At 41.3% G+C, this 18021-nt stretch overlaps 1 protein-coding gene across 1 annotated transcript in view; it reads right to left on the reverse strand.

The window, feature by feature from the left end:
- Positions 1-376: 376 nt before the first annotated feature.
- WDFY4 (WDFY family member 4) overlaps positions 377-18021 on the reverse strand; it is a 108414-nt gene continuing 90769 nt past the window's right edge. Inside the window, exons 52-61 of the mRNA XM_054276966.1 lie at positions 16916-17007; positions 13854-14066; positions 13182-13329; positions 12582-12739; positions 10828-10986; positions 7722-7901; positions 4650-4835; positions 3952-4039; positions 1662-1773; positions 377-677 (exon numbers count right to left, since the gene is read on the reverse strand). Of these exons, the coding sequence (XP_054132941.1) occupies positions 611-677; positions 1662-1773; positions 3952-4039; positions 4650-4835; positions 7722-7901; positions 10828-10986; positions 12582-12739; positions 13182-13329; positions 13854-14066; positions 16916-17007 (1403 nt within the window). The 3' untranslated portion in view covers positions 377-610. The remainder of the gene's footprint in view (positions 678-1661; positions 1774-3951; positions 4040-4649; positions 4836-7721; positions 7902-10827; positions 10987-12581; positions 12740-13181; positions 13330-13853; positions 14067-16915; positions 17008-18021) is intronic.

Consider the following 18021-nt stretch of genomic DNA (forward strand, 5'->3'; position numbering starts at 1 on the left):
TTCACAGAGGTGCTGGATAAAGGCACCAGCATCAGGCTGGGAATTCCAAACTTCACTTTGCAAGCAAAACAGCTTTTCACAAGGCATGCATATATTTTAATGCAAATTCAGGGAGAAGGGAAGAGTAAGAATGGAGATATTAATATTCTTGCATGTCAGTGAAGAACAAAAATACTGGGACATACTCATTTACCTGTTTGAAGCCCAAGTATTTTTTATCCCATTATATTAAAAATACAATATGTTATTATTAAGCTACACTGCTCTTTGGCATAATCAAGGCAGTTTTATTTGCTAAATAATATTTGTGAAATACAATGTATTATGTCAAATTAAGTATCTAAAATAACATTTTAAATACAAAAGTTTTCCCAAGACAAATACTACAAAAATCTCATTGTCTATGTGCATATGTGTCAGTTTCTCTCACAACTTTGGGGTCCAGTGTCTAATTTAAATTATGCCTGACTCCAGGGTCAGTCCAACAACTCCCTTAACATTCAGTCCCCAGCCAGAGGCTTCCAGTTTCTCTGCTTCTCTCATGCTCCAAAGGATAAATTTTCTCTCCATCCAAAAGGTTGAAAAATCAAGAAATCTTGACTGTTTCTTTCTACCCATCCACAGACCAGCAGTAGAGTCTTCCCCAGTCATCACCCACTAGGAGCTTGGAGGAATTTCTTGAGAAAGAGAGAAAAAGACAAAGAAAACCATGTGAGGAAGATGACACAAACAGGATCAAGGTTTTTTCTGTATGTGCAGCAATTAGGAGGATGCAATATTCAGGGGCGAACATTCTCTTTAAAGTTAAAATTGAAGACCCATGTTATAGAATATTCAGAGTTTGGTAGTTCAAAGATTGAGCTTAGAATTGGATCCAAAATTTCCCAGAGTTCAGTGGGTGAGTTTGGGACAACTTAACCAGATCAGAAGGTCTCAGCCTTCTCTGAGATTCTATGGATGTTCAATAATCTGCTGTCCAGATTCAGAATTCAGACTTGTTAGCCCAATGTCCTGGTTTCAGCCAATGAAATCTCCTCTGCATGCAGTGCCACCAACACTAATGAAAGTAACCCTCACCCTGAACGTTCCCCCTCCTTTCAATGCACATCAACATCACACCAACTGCTCTAAGGCTGAGCATGCAGAATGCAGGGACCTTTTATCAGCTGTCAAAATTGCAACACTTTCAGAGAAAGAGACAGTAAGTTTTTTTCAGTACATCATAACATCCTGGAGTAGGAGATAACAACAAACATTACAGCCAGATGACTGCGGGAGGGGCTTGAGTAAACAACTGCTGGCTGTGCAAACTGAGAGGAGTTGAACAGCAAAGCTGTCCTTTGGCCAAAAACTTCCTGTTCACATTTTAAGGAGGTAGTATCTCCAGCCACTCCTAAGACAGGAGTTATTTCCATGTTGCAGAGATGGTGTAGCAGCTACCAAGTTCTACAGCTATTCTGGCCAAAACCTGCTATTGCTCTTGGCTTGTCTCCTACCTATCCAATGACTCCCCCAACATCATTCATTAACGCACCTAGCCAGGCTAGCTCCTTGAGGGGCTGCTTTTGGCTACAAGAGGTCCAGCTGAGCTCTCAAAAGCCCCAACCCGAAGGAGCAGCAGGAGCCCCGCCCAGGGCCCCTCTGCTGGGCATGTTCCCTACCTGGACACGGCCAGCGCCGTCACCGCCGCGCTCGTCCTGCTCGCCCGGCCAGCCAGGGCAGCGCTGGGGTTCAGCTCCCGACAGAGAACAAGATGTTTTCCACACCTGTTACCTGTTGTGCGGTTTAAAAAGAAATATTTAGAAAGCGTCTAGGGGGCAGCACAGATGAGATTGTTATTATTTACGGTCAGCAAGTTGTTAAGTTGAGAACAAATATATTTAATCTTGGCCTGTGCTGTTGCAAAATAGGCCCATCCCAATTTAATTTGTGGCTATGATAGTTACATGTGCTGACGTGCGGCGGTATCAATTGTGTGCTAAATTGGATTTGTGTATTATTGCTTTCTAAATTGCATGCCTAGTTCAGCAAAATTGTTCATCAGTTTTCACTGGCTCTGTGCTTAATAAGATGCCCCACAATACTTTGCTGCCAGGATATAATACAGCCTATAATTGCCTAGTAAAAAGAAATTACATAAAGCCCTAGTATTATCAACTTATCTAAATCTGCTCATAACAGAACCAATAATTAAATGCTGTGGACATTTCACATACACACACATACATACACACACCTAACAACATAACACAATCAGTTACTCTGGTCTTTCTAATGACTTTTTTTCATATTAATTTTATTTTCTTTAATGCACAGAATGAGATGTGGGAATATTTGGTCATTTAAAATAATTCTGTAGTCATCTGAATAGGTTAAGGGAGTATGACCCTGCTTTGATTACACCTTTCAACTCTTTATTAAAGAATGCCGTTCCTGTATCCATCTGAAAACACACAGCCTTATGCTCATGTGCAAACAGGTGCTGTCTCTACACATCACTGGATACCTGGGGTGGGCACAAATCTTTTACAGTCCTCTTGGACGAAAACCACAAACAAGAATCTTCTGCTGTGCTCCCATGGATGGCTTTTAAGTCCTCATTTAGAGAACTGCTTAAGATATACATTTTACAAATAGCTAAAATATCAATCTGTTAAAAAACATGCATTTGGAATTATGCCTGGAAAGACCTGCCATGGGGAGTTACAGACAAGAACTTCAGAAATTCTTAAATCAAAGGAGAATTTTCTATAGGTAAAGAGAATCCACAAAATGACTACAGAATACCACAGGGATTTTGTAAAGATGTTAAGTCTTTAGCTTTGACTTATTGACAAAACATTCTTCAATTAGAGATGAGAACAAAAACAAATATGAAGTTACTACAGCCAGACTACCTCACATCTGGCATCTCAGGTGTTCTTACACCTTTCCTAGAAGCATCTGGCTCTGGCTACTTTGAGGCATGACAAAAGGTTTGATAAGCATCTGGTTAGGCCATAAAACATACAGAAGCATATTGGAAATGTTTTCACATTGCAATCTAAGCAATGCTGATGCCAAGTTCCATGAACAGCACTTCTGAAGATCTCTGTGGTAATGCCCAATTACTGTATAATATCTTTCTTTTTGGAGATGTTACATCTATAGCTCTATATTTATGCAAACTGCATGCCTAAAATTGAAGTAATAGAGAATGTCTGTAATGAGGACCACAGCAAATAAGTGGAATAAATTAAACATAATAACACCACAATTCCTTTCTCATAGAAAAAGCGCTGGGAAAAGAAGAAAGCTGTGCTATTTAGGCTGTGTCTTTAAAGGTTTCTGACAGGTTTCAGCTCCTGTATTTGTTAGCACAGAGAAGTGAGCTTGAATTGTTTTTAGTTCCAGTCAGCACCATAGTACCACCATCTCATTAACCTCAGCTCTGTGAGATCTCCATGGTATCAGCTTCAGCTGCACACAGCCTTGAATAAACAGCTCCAAGCGCTAGGCCTGCTGCTGGCCTCCCACCAGTATGAAGGACCTCTTACTTGTTTTAAGGTGGCAAAGACAGCAAACCTCTCTGTTCCATCCCAGAGCAGGATTGGCACTGCCCACTCTGCCAGGATACTTTAGTACAGGCCATCAGCAGGGGTGCCCAGGCAGTGGACTTCCTGCAGCCAGGACTATTTCCAGCCATTGGTTTAGAGGTTCATGCAGAAAGGTGGACTTCTGAGGTTGGGAGAGCCTGTGCAAAAGCCTTCAGCTTCATCCAGGTGTGCCCATGAGATGGCTGCCTCAGGGGTGCTCTTTGTTGCCACCCACCACTGTTGCTGGTCACAGTAACACTGCACCTGTTGCCCACACCATCTTCCCTTCACACCACAGTGCTCACACCCCCTCTCCCTCCTCACCACCAACCAAGGCCAGCAGCACTGGGTCCCAGTAACCCCACTGTGGTCATACCTGTGCTGTCCAGCTCTTCCATCACGCCGCTCTGCGCTCTCAGCCCAGCACCTTGCTCTGGGGTGTTGCTGTATTTCATCTTCCACAGCTGTGCCAGTGAGGGGGGAAACATGGAAAAAAGCATGGATGGTAACAATGAGAAAAAGATTCAGCTCCTGCTTCCCAGCAAGGGGTTGGGAATTGGACTTGTAACACCAGGATTTCACAGCTGTGTCTGTCACTGTGCTGCAGGGCATCACACTGGAGGAATGTGTGCAGGGAGCTGGTGGGGTTGCAAGGCTGACATGCTATTGAAAATCCCAGCAACCCAGGAAGTTCACCTACCATACTGGAGGCAGAATCAGCAGTAAATTCCTACTCATGAGAAAGTAGGTGTTAATATACTGAGATGTGAACTCTCAGAAACCATATTCAAACATGTTTCTAAGGAGTGACAGAATTTTTGCTTTCAAAATCACCCTAGAATGGAGAGCACATTTTCCAAATTCTCCCTGTATGGCAAGAAGTCCTCTTGTCAGGAGGATAAAAGTTGATAGGAAGATAATATTTTACTCTGATTTTCATTTTTTGCCCTCTGCTGTACTTTTAAGAAAGTGTCAGGGGTTTTTAGTAGCTCTGTCCCTCCATTTAGAATAAAAAAATCTCAACCTTTGGTGTACATTTAATTAAGATTCCTTTTCCCTCTCCCATCCACCTACCCTGACCACTCCATCTGTGCTTCCTGTGATGATGATGCTGCGTGTGTCCCAGTCCATCACTTCAGCAAAGCAGCAGCAGGTCAGGAGGTGGCAGCTGGGGCTGCAGGCAGTGCTGGTGCTCGCCAGGGGCTGCCCATTGACTGTCCACAGGTACAGCTGAGATCCCGCACAGGACACAATGTCACCCTGGAACACAGCAAGAGGCAATGTCTCCAAGCCCCACACTCATCCTCCTCATGACTTTTAAATGCTGATTAGAAATTGCTGAACTCCTCTGATGTAAATTCTGACCATTGTTTTCTCCATTGGGCAGAAGATATAAACCAGACAAAGCAAAAATTACTTTTTTTTCCATGAAAAATTCTGACACTTTTACATCACAGAAACCTGAAATAACTGCCTCAGATCTAGCAAGATAATGCAGAAAAAGGGGCTTTCCCCCACATTTTTAGAATGAAAATATTTAATGAAATGTTCCCTTTCTGTTTTCCATAAAATCCAGGTTTTTAGTAAAAAAAGCAGACTCACGGTCTGACCCAGTGACCATCAGGGGCTGTGCACAAGCACTGCCTAGCACAGGTTCTGGGCCAGAACTAGTGCTCTTATAAGTTTTACAAAGAAGCATTCCCTGACACAAGGATGTGGTGTTCACCTGCTTAGCCAGGAAGCCTGTGGTGATTCCACAATCCTCCTCTGCCCCTCACAGGGAGCTCACTGTCATCGCATTTCTGCACCGTGTTCTGCATTGGACCAATGGCCAGCTCTGCATCCAGTGCCCTGCATTTGTGATGCAGAAAACATCCTTTGCACCTCTCCCCTCCACTCCATGCAGGTGCAGCCTTACCAGAGGCTGCTTGTAAGGAGCAAATACTCAGGTTAGTCTTCAGGGAAACACAAAGAACCAAGAGCTGATGTGGCAATTGTAAATGATCTAATCAAAAGTGCATTTTGATCAAGTTATTAATTGAAATTCTACATGACTTTTCTACTCTTGATCCATAGAAAGAATCAGCTAAATAGAACCTCAACAGCAAAGTCATCTGATTCTGAGAAAGGACAGACATTTAAGTGCAGACACATTAAGGACACATTTAAGTGTGCCCTTAAATTAGCAGCTTGCATCTGGTTTAAGTCACCTCACACCTTATTTCACCCCTGCCTCAATTGGGGCCAGGGCTCTTCACACTGCTGGGCAGAATTCTGAAGATAAAAAATGATAGCATGTTCAAAACAGAGCTGCCAATAATTCAAGAGATTAAATTTCAGCTACCTTACCTGCATGAGAGTACATGATGTCCAGGCATTTGGCAATAATCTACAGTGCTTTTCAGGTCTGGATCAGGGATTTAAAACTAACTGAAATAATTACAGCAAGCTTTTACAATCCTCCTTAGTTAATGAACTTTTCAGGACAGTTCTTATTTTGCACCTACACTACACAAATACCATGGGGTTTGGATCTATAGATGGAACTTCTAGATGTTCAAGCAACTCCAAGAATCATATAATGAAGAGCTATATAGGGTTCTTATTTCAGTGGTTCAGTTTTTTTCTTCAAAACTTTGCTTTGAACCATTCTGAATTTTTCAGGAAAAAACCCTTGCTACCAATCATGTAATTTTGTGTCAATCAAAACACTGTAGCACAATGGAAACAATTTGTTTCTATTTTCATGTAGCTTTACATAAATATAGAGAGAAGAATTAAACAAAAATTGCATTTCAGAATTAAGTATTCTGTTTTGCTAATTTCAAAAAGAATTTTTTAATCCACAAGATATGGGCCTTTTTATTTTCCTTGAAGCTTCAGTCATACTTTTCTAAGGTTTTTCCTCTATTAAATGAACCTTTTGATATACTGTTATCCAAACAGCTTAACCCTTTGCACTCCAATAAAGTGGAGATCAGTCATTTGGATCAGTCACCAGACTGTTCCTGGCACAGGCTGTCTCATTTTTGGACAGTTCCAGGAGAGCAGATACCTGAAAAGGCTGCTGAACCGGCTGGTGCAGAATGGAGAGAGCTCTGTTCCCTTGGGATCTCCAGCAGCTCTGTGCCAGCCCTCCCTTCATTTCTGAGTGCTTGGCACTGCTGCAGCTCACTTCACAAGGGACCAGCAGGATATTCTGAGCTGGCCTGCTGAGGCCACTGGCCACTTTACACTAACCAGGACTGCTAGGGCTGGGGGCTGAGCTGGCACTGAACAGACAACTGAATTCCCACCCTCAAATTGCTAGCCATCAGGCTGCATGGTTAATAAAGCTCTGATAGGAGATGACTGCTTTGGCACAGACCAAGTAGAGAATATCTGCCTGGTTTCTTACTGCTATGAACTCAATTTTGCTTTTGTACAATATCCAGGACTGGATTCAACCTTGAGTTGCCTGAGCAGCTGAAATCCTGTTTTAGTATATTAGCAGAGAGAAAAAAAAAAAAAAAAAAAAATGAAAGTAACATTTTTGGGAGTATAAAAATCTCATCCAGAGTGTTTGCAGTAAAATCTAATACAGAATATTTTCCTATCAACATGCATGCAATTCTGGCGAGGCACACACCACAGATTTGTACCCACTGCTATCAGGAGCTCTCCCTGCACCTGGGAGTAGAAAGGAAAGGAAATAGCCAACATATCACTGCAAAGGTGTAAGGCAGTTGTCACCTGAGCTGGCAGACTGCAGTCTAATGTGTCTCAGCTGCATGAATGTACTGCTCAGATGTGGCTCTGCTGCAGGAATGTCAGGAGAAATTACTGAAATAACAGGGGCAACAAGGTTATGGGTGAGCCAAATCCAGGAGGTACTAGGGTAATACTTCATGCTCCATAAACTTAAAGTTGTTTAATCCTGCTATCTATCCACAGATGCTTCTTAGCTACTTAGCTACTCAGTCTAAGATGTTGCTTTTAGTGCTCGCTCTCATCATTAAAAACACTATTAGCAATCTCAGTAGAAAGAAAAAAAAAAATCAATGTATCAGACTCTCAGGATGTTTTTATGTTGGGAAAAGCACCCATTACATTATCATGAAATGTTCATGGATGCATCAGAAGAAAGATGATAAATGAAGATCTTACTGTTGAATTGTTGATGGCTACAGAGCGGAGGCTCTCCTCGTGGGCAGGAAGCTGGTTTATGAACGTCAGCTGGTTCAGGTCCCAGATGATGCACGTTCTGTCATCAGAGCCACTCACAAAGATGCTGTAGGCTACAGATGCAGCAAGGCAGGTCACTGCCTGAGTGTGTCCATACAAAGCCTGGTGGGGAAAAACCAACCAATAAACCACAGCAGACGGTGGGTGATTTACTAGGGAATACCTCATTTGCTTAGTAAGAACAAGCAACCTAGTCATTCTTTGGAGAACTGAAGAGGGAATGAGGGGGAAATACCAAAGGATATTACAGAGAAGCGTCCTTGTCCTCAACTCATAGTTGAAGAAAGCTGAGGGTCCAAGAGATTATTATATGACTTGCCCAAATTACACAGTGATTCAGGCCCCCTGGCCTACTCTTCAGACTCTAAGACAGTGCTCTGTGCTCAGCAAGAAAAAAAGAAAAAAAAATCACTTAGGTTCATGCAATTTTAACTAATATTTATGCTTGGAAATTTCTCAATATTTAAAAAACTTTTTGAAATACAATTTATCAAGATGCAATTCAGTAACCTTCTGAGTCATATTTTCATGTGTATCTGAACAAGTACTAATACATTTCTAATATTGGTTAAGAGGAGAAACAGCATTTATGGAGAATTCTTGCTTTAAGCCATGTAGGAATGCCTCTCTTTCATCGTTACACAATATTCTATTATTGATGTTGTTTCATAGGTTCAGAGACATAAGGAGTGTCCAGTTAAACTTAGTTTTATTTAAACAGTTTCTTTAAAAAAGAAACATGCTTTAGGCAATTTAACAGCACAGAGAGAAGGCATGGATTGAAGTATGCTGCTAACAATTGTTTTATGCAGTGTTCTCAAGATCTGCACGCAATTACAGTATCAGCTTCAACCCAGCAGTCTCAATACACATTAATGAAAAAAGTTTCATGCTTTTGACTCCCTACATATTTTCATTATCGCTCTGCAAAGATTGACAGATTTTTCCTTAATGGGAAATCTCCTGGAGCATATTTGCATAAAGATCTCGAGGCCAATCTCCAAGGTATTTTAACAAATATCAAAAGACAAAAAAGAGGGATGCAAGGATCACTGCAAGGATGTTTAGTCCATGAAAACTTAAATCAAGTTTGACCATTCTAGTTAACTGTCTGACAAGGACACAGACACACTGCAGATAAGCTCCACACCTTCCTGAGAGGTCTGTGAGGCAGAGAGCACACCTAGCTCGAGTGCTTTGTTCGGCCCAGAAATTCTGGCGACTGGATTGCACAGATCCCTCTGCTGGTAAATTGCATGGATCAATACTCAGGCAATTACGCTCAATCTTTAGTGTTCCCCAAAACTGTGCAAGCAGATCCCACTAGAGAGGAAAAAGCTACTTTTTCTGCAGAAATATAGTTTCTGTACTTTACTACATTCCAAACCAGAATGTGTCAGTCCCATGAGACAGCTGGTAAGTGAATAGCATCCACTTTATAGCACATAAGCTGTTCTTAAGCAAAGCTCACTCTCTCAGGAAATTTTTTTGTTCAGCAGAAAAAGCAGCCACCATGAAACAGTGAATTACAGGAAAACAGAAAGTAATTCACTGGAAGATATTTAGAACCATAGTTCAAGTTTACATCCAGTCCAGACAGTCATAAAAAGGAAAAAAAACCCCTCCGCTGGCAAAGTAAAGGAAAAAACACAAAATTTGTAATTGCATGATCTCATACCACTTTGTGGATTTTGGGTAATACCAAATTAACCACAGTGGAACACATCAGCAAAGCTGATTTTAGATTGTTAAAGAGAAAGACATTGTAATGCAGATAAAAGACAGCATCTTGGGTTGCCTGAAACTCAGACTGACCCCCTAACTGTTTAGATGCTGATGAAAATTATTGCTTATGATATTCTCTGATGCTATTTCTTCCATTTCTATATTCATGTCCTCCTTTGGAATAATAACCAGCTGAATTAAAAGGTCGTTAGATCTTGTCTCATATTTCTGTCTTCTACAGCATTTAACATCATAAACCTCAAAAGAGAGGCTGCTCTAAAACAGTTTCCCCCGCTAATTTCAACACAAATTACAACAGGAATTTCTGGTAAATGAAGATCTAAATACTTCTCTGGCATTCCAGCAGACAAAGAAATTTTCACTTCATTTAATGACAAATAAAATATGTTTTGGCTTAAGGTAGGAAGAACATTGAAATATCTGAATACCTCTCCAGAACAAACAAACAGAAGAAGCTTCTAACACTTGGAGGCCTTGGTGATCAATGAACCCTTTGTCTTCCTAAAAGCAGCAGAGTTTTTTAATCAAGAGTATCTTCATTTCTTTCGGGAAAAATGGCCCCATGCTACCTTCCAGATATGATAGTGGCATACTCTAGTTCTACTTGTAAAGCTGAGAACTCATCATAGCTGAACCACACAAATGTTGCATGAGAATTCAATTTTGTAAATGAAATAGCATGTATACAGGTGGTTGGTGACTACAGATGAGCTCTAAATCAACAATCACTTCAAGGCTTTGGATAATGAGGTCAAAAGCTATAGCATTCTTATGGATGCATACCTCTCACACAGAGTGACAGATACATCTTTTATATTCTGAATTCAGGCTGAGGAAAAAGAATCAAGAACTTTGCTGGCTGAGGCTTCATCTCCACCAGCTAAGTTTGCAGGATATTTCAGAGATCCTGTCCATTGCTGTAGCAGCCCAGAACAAATTATAAGCATCTCTAGGTGATACTTGTTTCTGAAAATAACCCAAGGGCTGCACTTCAAGAGAGGAAAATATGCCTTATCTTCATTATTTCTTTTATCATTATGAACTTTGAAAATGCTACTAAAGGGAAAAAATCCACCAAGTGGCACTCATAGCTATGAGCTGTTGGTACAAGGCATTTTATCAGCTCCTGCCCTGATACAGGCTGTCACATGTCACATGCTTACTACTGCCTTTTTCCTGCCTTATTCAACAAAGGTGCTTCTTCTGGCAATCATCTGAGAGATAAAAACCTTATTTTCTGGGTTTCATCAAGTTTCCATAGCAGAAAAGCCAGAGTATTTACCTGTCTCAGGTTTAGACATTTCACTTTGTCCTTGACCAGGGAGAATTCCCAGACACACACAACTGAGCTTGTTCCAGATGTGATGATGGTAGTTGCTGAAGGACACACTGCACAGAGGCACTTTCCCCAGTCTGCCATGCACTCAAATGTAGTCACATTCTGTACAAGAAAGCATCTTTAAGTCAAATTCTCATTGGGTGATACTACGTATTTATGACACATCCAATTTTCAAATGACAGATTCAATTTTCAAAACGAACCCTCCATATTTTAAACATAAGAAAGAAAAGCTATTCATAACCAGTGTCTATGTGGGCACAGCTGTGAACATGTGGACCTGCACAGGCTGTGGCTGCATGCAGCTGTGCCATCTTCCAGGGAGCAAACAGGAATGCTGAGCAAAGCTCAGTATTTCTTGTCTTAGGAGATCTGGGTCCTGATTCCTTTTGTGCCACACTTCCTACACAACTTCAGGAAAGCTCATTCTGCCAACTGTATTGTAACAGAAGGCAAACATTCCATGTAGATTAAAAAGAAGTCTCAGGCTGTGATGGCCACTGCCAACAGGGTTACTGCCAGGCCCTCAAACCCTCCTTTATTTGGATTGAAAAGCCAAAAGACAAAGCACTAAATTCCATTCTGTGCTCTGTTGGCAGCACACAAATCAGTCTAAATCAGGGTCAGGTCTATTACACACTGCTCCAATCACAGCACAAGCGTCCTCCTGCACACTCTGCATTACCTCTGCCCCACACAGCTGGGACAACACTCTGGTGCCAATGAATCTGGTGGAGTTGAATGGCACAGATACAAACCCCTGCCACAGACAGAACAAACCTTTACCTGCTTACAACAGGGACTAAAGTTTTTTATAAGCTCATGCCCCCTGGCACTGCTGTCCTAAAGAAATTCAAGTTGGACTCCCAACTATTACTCACAATGACTGTGCAATCACACTCACTATGCTCAGCATCACCCTGAGTTTTTAAGGGACAAACTGAATAATTGATGCCTGCAGCAACACTATGAACTGCTAAGCACTGATTTTATTAGACAGGGAGCAGAAATTAAAATATATCTCATGGCTTTTTCATTTCCATAGACTTTGGGTATGTCTGTAAAAACATAATGAATGCCACTTGCACAAATATCCAAGTCAGTATCTTGCTGAATTACATGTTATGCTATTCTGGTAACTAAGCTAACTCAGAATTCTTTGCATAGCATTGTCCCAAATACATCCAAAAATCAGTGTATTTATGGCAGAGGAAGAAACTAGATCTGTCAAGTGCCTTAACAAGCAGTGTGATGATATAGACCATTTATTTTTAACAGCAAAGAATTAAGAGTATTAACTTCATTATTTTGAATGAATGCACTGGGCTATGCTAGAGCCTGAGGGGAATTGACAGATGGTTCTGCCTTAATTCCAGCAGAAATTTCTGCACAATGAAATTTCTAATCAGTGACCAGGAGACCTTGTGTTGTCCTTATGACCTATGGACAACACAATCACTAGATGGAAAACTTGGGATAATTTGGAGGCAAATGCCATGTTTTTGAGCAGTTTAAAATCATTTTAAACTATCTTGGATATCCAGCTTGAGATTCTTCAAGAAGGTTGACAGTGAGAAAGTCCTGTACAGCATCCTCTGAAATCAGCTCCCCAACAGCCTTTGACATGGGAGCCCAAACCAGTCAAAGACCACAACATATAACTCATTTCTTGAATTCTTAGAGTTTTTCTTATTTACCTTCTCAGATCCATAGGTGCCAAAGCAGCAGGTGAAGTCCTCAAATCCCCAGCAGAATGTTTTACTCCAAAGAGGAGGAATCAAAATTTTATTTTTTTCGACAGCCAGAATGCCTTTCTCTGTATGAACAATGTGCCCAATAGCTCCCTTGGGATAGTCTGGCAAGACAGAGAAAATATTTAATTCTTTTGGGTTTAGAGCACTTATGTTTTCTCCTTGCACAGCTTGTGTGGTGAGACTGACAAGTCTCACATCTGGGCTCAGTGCTTTGCCCAGGCCCACAGACAGAAATCCACTCTGAAACTGAGATTCCACACAAAACAGTGGGAACGCTCCTCTCCAGTGGACAGCATAAATACATGTGGAGAGGGTGACTTAAAAGAAAAGTTGTTCCAAACTCTACAATCGAAGTTTGAAGAAGTTTTCAGTGCCGACTCCTAATACAAGGATACAAAAATCACAATTGGCAGAAGGGATCTTGATTGAACCAGCTTGTACAAAGCTGTGAGACTACTTTCATGATCTTGAAAATCCAGATTCATCCTTTCCAAAAACTGTGTACTTGTTAGCTCAGAAAATGGAACACAGCCACTGAGGTACCTTTTATGGTAACTGGTGAGAGCTTCAGATTTTGCAGACTGCTCACAAGAGGAGGAAGAATTCCACTTGAGTGAAGGAACAGCCCAGACTCTCTTCCTGCTGGACCTTTCCCTTGAGCATTCCTAGATGGATGTGGCTTCGTGAAGAGCTAGAACAAAGGAATGTCATTGAAACATAAATCTCTATTTGCAAGACCATGCAGGAGAAACACCTGTTTAAATCCTTAATCACAGACTCCAGGACCACCATACATAAACCTCTTAATTAAAGTAAAACCGTACACATACTGCTTTTTCATCACACTACATCCTTCCATCCCTCAGAGAGACAGAAAGTTAATCCCAACAATTCTGGATGAGAAAGAAAACACAGGTGAGACTTTGAGCTGAGGTTTAATTGACTATACCCATTCCCAGACTAGTGATAACTTGTGTGGCTGTACTGAAGGAGCAGAACCCAGAGCTGATGCTGCAGCTGTATGGGATACAACAGGAGCAGCATGGTTGAGAAGTGGGGGTGCATACTGAGGTAGTACCCAGCCTGGAAAAGCCTACAGCTCATTGTTCAGCAGATTTACATCAGATGGTGTTTCTCATTTAAGTTACTATTACTGGTTTGCAGTAAAAAAGATCAAGATAGATTATGTTCTCTACTCTCATGATAAAGTGGTACCTGCTTTGGTATCTGTCCAAAGTTGCTGATAAATCCCAGGATAGTGCCCTTAATCAGAGGATCTTTAATATTGTTGAGGTCCATCTTGTCTCCATAGAAGTAAGGGTGATAGGTGTTAACTGCCTCCACTGCAGCTGAGCCATGCTGCTTGTGGCCAAAAATCAGATCGATCCAGCGATGAAGGTGGGCACTGACATAGTCACTTTCCAGTGCCTGGAACCAAAACAAAATTACTGAGTTCACCAGACTGTGTCCATTACAAATGCATTACTGCTTTCCAGTCCTTGCTGGAGACAAATTCTCTGCAAGTCAATCATCACACTTCTCCACTACCACCATGGTCAGCACATTCTCGTAAAACACTAAAAGAGACTAAACTGGACCCCCACAGGAAACAGAAGGAGAAGGTTCCAGATTTGACTTAAGAGACACCAGAAGCAATATCTTCAGAGACAAAGGTAGGTTCCACAAAGCAAAATGAAAGCATTCCACAGATCTTGCCACCCACAGTGATTGGCAAGTGGATTAATAGGACCAGAATGAACAATTACTACTGGACACACCGGAAGAGATGCTGCAAGGTAACATATCCACCTAAATGTGAGCTCCATAGAAAGCTCAATGCAATCAGAGGAAAACTTGAACTTGGATGGACCAGAAGCAAGTTCATAAGCGGGGGACACGAGTTCAAGCTGAACCTGTGCCCACCACCAGGTTAGCCAGTCCAGCTACCCATGAGGCTTCACTAAATACTACTGCTCCCACCAACACCTGCCTCACCAAACTTTTGTGTTTTCCCAAACAGCCTTGCCCAGTGATTCAAGCAGCAGTGTCAAGCTTTATTAAAAGCACTTTCCTATCTCCGAATCATTTGACTGAGTAATCCCTGATGTTCAGTGAAAGGTCTTCCAAGCAGACCAGCCCACCCAAAGCACAGCAGAAATAAACAAACTAATGGGATCCAGAACAATGGCTCATTTCACAGAGCAGGCAGTTGCCCAGTGCAGCTGGTGTAAATGACCGTGCCCACAGCTATAATGATCACAGGGCAGCTCACAGAGCAAGCACAGTGCACAATCTGTCCCTGAACAGGCTCAGAACTCATTAATAAAAGCAGTTAGTCCATGAATTACAAACTGTAAATTTTGACTGGCATTCCTGCCAAAGCAAAACAGAGCAACTAACAGAGCTGTAACTGTGCAGCCTCTCAGAATTTCACTGAGCACTACGGCAAACCCAGCCAGGAAGGGAGAACTTGTGGTTTAGGGAGGAAGTAAATACATTCATTTAGTGGACTAGATTCCTAACTTATTAAGCATGAAACAGGAAGCTGTTCAGAGTTTTATGTCAAGAACAATTATTTGCTCTCATATCCCCTCAGAACAGTGTCAACCTCAATCTGTTTTATGCACCAAACTCATTGTGAAACCTCTTAAAAATGGCCACAACGTCAGTAATTGGTGCCTCCAGCCTTGTGGATATCATCAGAGGAGACAAAACCCCTCATGTTTCAGAATTCAAGATCTCTGACTCTTCACTTCAGGGTTAGACAAAATCTTCCAGGCAGGTTAATTAAGCTTTCTTGCACTCCCCTGTGTAGTACCTAGTATCAGCTATGGTTGAAGAAACAATATTGCACTGACTGTACAGGAAATCTGATCAGGTCTGGCAAATTATTAACACAAGTCTATAAACATGATCTTTCATTTGCTAAGCTGTTCCTATTTGAGATTTAAATTAATTTATCAGCTGTGCCAATGTTATTAAATAGTACAGCCCAGTGGAAGCAGTTCTGTAAACAAATGGTAGAGAGCACCCAGTATCCACATTAAATGCACTCTGGGGGTTTTACTTCCAACTAAATCCAAATTGTTCCTGCAGGGTGAATGCTACCAGCATCTGGAGCACACAACCGGAGTGCAGTTTTTCCTTCATTTCATCCAAAACAAATCTAGTTCACACAATCTGAGATCATTCTACAGTGACACCAAAAACATGCTATGCAGTGATGACTGTAGTTTGATTTCCAAACTGCACCATTACTCTAAAGCACAAGGCATAAGCAAATTTCTCCATTGTATCCGAGTGCCTTTGGAGTGTTCATCATTACACAAGCAGTAAAGAGCTCAGCAGCTTATACTGCAAACAACACATAGAATAGACAGGATGTCTCCCTGTGTTTTTCTTTGAAAAGCATCAGTGTAAAATTGCAGCATCTTTCAGTCATACGTGGCGTTTTTTTCTGCAGCATAGCTGGTAGGGAAGGACAGTGCTGCCTTTCCCTTATTTGGGGAACTGGGAAACAGAGACTGAGCACCTTGGAAAGGCCACAAGACAGAGCATAAATTCATCACAGCTGTACACAGCAACAGTCTGTGTGCACTCACACATGCAGCTCACCCTAAGAAATCTGATGTGGTAATGCAGGAGCACTAGAGAGACTTACACCAAGATATTATGCTGCAAAGTCTGAGTTCAATGCAACAATCTTCATACAGAATTGCACTTGCATTCACTTTTATGTAGCAGATGACATCACATGGAAGACTTTCTAACTATTAATAGATAGCACTAATTGCAGTAAATCTCAGGACCTTAGAGCTATTTGCTTTCAAATTGCCAAGGCTGACTCCATTAAGGGCAGAGAATTACATTAGGTTTCCCTCATCCCAACCCCCCAAAATAAAAAAGAAACTTTAGTTCTGGCGTGATTCAGAGATGGAAATAAATAATTTAAATAAACACACAGATTGTTACCAACAACATGGAACTGTATGCATATAAATTTCTGTGCGTTATATTATGTTCTCTTACACTTGTGGGCTGAGATATGTACATGCCGCAAACCTACACATAATCCACATCTGGTCTGGAAAGTCTGCCTTGATGGAAGGTGAATCGTCAGGCAGAGAAGCAGTCATACAAAGTTCAGAACCAACACAAACTTCAGAAAGGCAGGATGCATTTGGATCCAATGTTTTCATTTGTGACTCTGGCCTTCAGAGCTTCATTTTAAGTGGGACCAAGACAGCAATTTATCACAAATCTTTATATTCACCTACCTGTCTGTGCAGAAAAATGAATTTATGGGGGTCCCCATCTGCCCAAGGAGGAAGCTGCACATCTCCCAGCACTGTTCCATCCTGCATGCAGCCTGCAGGAATTACAAAGGGAGAATCCAAAACAAGAATCTGACACGTTGAAAATAGGAACAGCTTTACTAAAACACTGAAGTCAAAGTAAATTGAGGTGGTTTTCCCACATGCAGTTTCAGGTTCATCAAATTTAGTGCCATAGAAGACTGAAGAACCAGTGTTCTGGGATTTCTGATCCAGTGATAAAGCAGTGAGAAGATGTTCCGGTAATTGTCACTAACACAGTAAAAATGTGCATGTCCTCAGCACAAGTCATTTTAGTACAGAATGCAAATGCAGACAAGACAAATGTGTTTGCACAGCTTTCTTTTTATACATAATCCTGCAGGCCTTACTGCCAAATATTCCGACCAAAGCAGCCACTGAGAGGGATTTTGTTCTCAAGTCCTTTGCAACCTGATCCCTTTCAGAAGGTGAGCATATGTTCTTAATTCAGAGCACAGTGTTGTGCAACTGGATGAATTCAAATCTAAATTGAGGTTCAGCTCTGGGACCACAAGTTTCTGTACAACTTAGCAATGAACAGATTCGGGTTCTTGGCTTTGCCTATTTTAAAATCTTCCTGTATATTTGCTCTCTACTGGCAAGATTCTGGTGCCCTTTGGGTCCCTGCACTCTGGATTTTGATTTCAGCCAGACTTTGTTTCTTGGTCTCCTCTCAGGAGGAAACTACGCTAATTCCTTCTTATCCTTCAACAAACTTCTAATAGATTTTTTCCCTTATTCTTATATAGAAATATAAACATTACTATCTTTTAGCATGCCTCATTTCACTGATACCTTAAATGTAATATTAGCTAGATTTCAATGGGTTAAATTGCCTTTGCTATCACAAATTCAGGATGATTCTTCAGGTATTTTCCCTCTGCCTTAATTGTTAACCAACCAGTGTCTATTAAAGAAAGCAACTTTGCATTGCAAATGGTGTGAAAGTCCTGTAAAATGAAGTGAGTCAGAACTGCCATGCCTATTTCTCACTAGTGTTTTTTCTGGATTCTCTCTGAGCCTTCATC

The sequence above is a fragment of the Melozone crissalis genome, unplaced genomic scaffold (genome assembly GCF_028551555.1).
Source record: "Melozone crissalis strain CALT ecotype California unplaced genomic scaffold, PUWL_Pcris_2 ptg000019l_1, whole genome shotgun sequence".
NCBI classification, from domain to species: domain Eukaryota; kingdom Metazoa; phylum Chordata; class Aves; order Passeriformes; family Passerellidae; genus Melozone; species Melozone crissalis.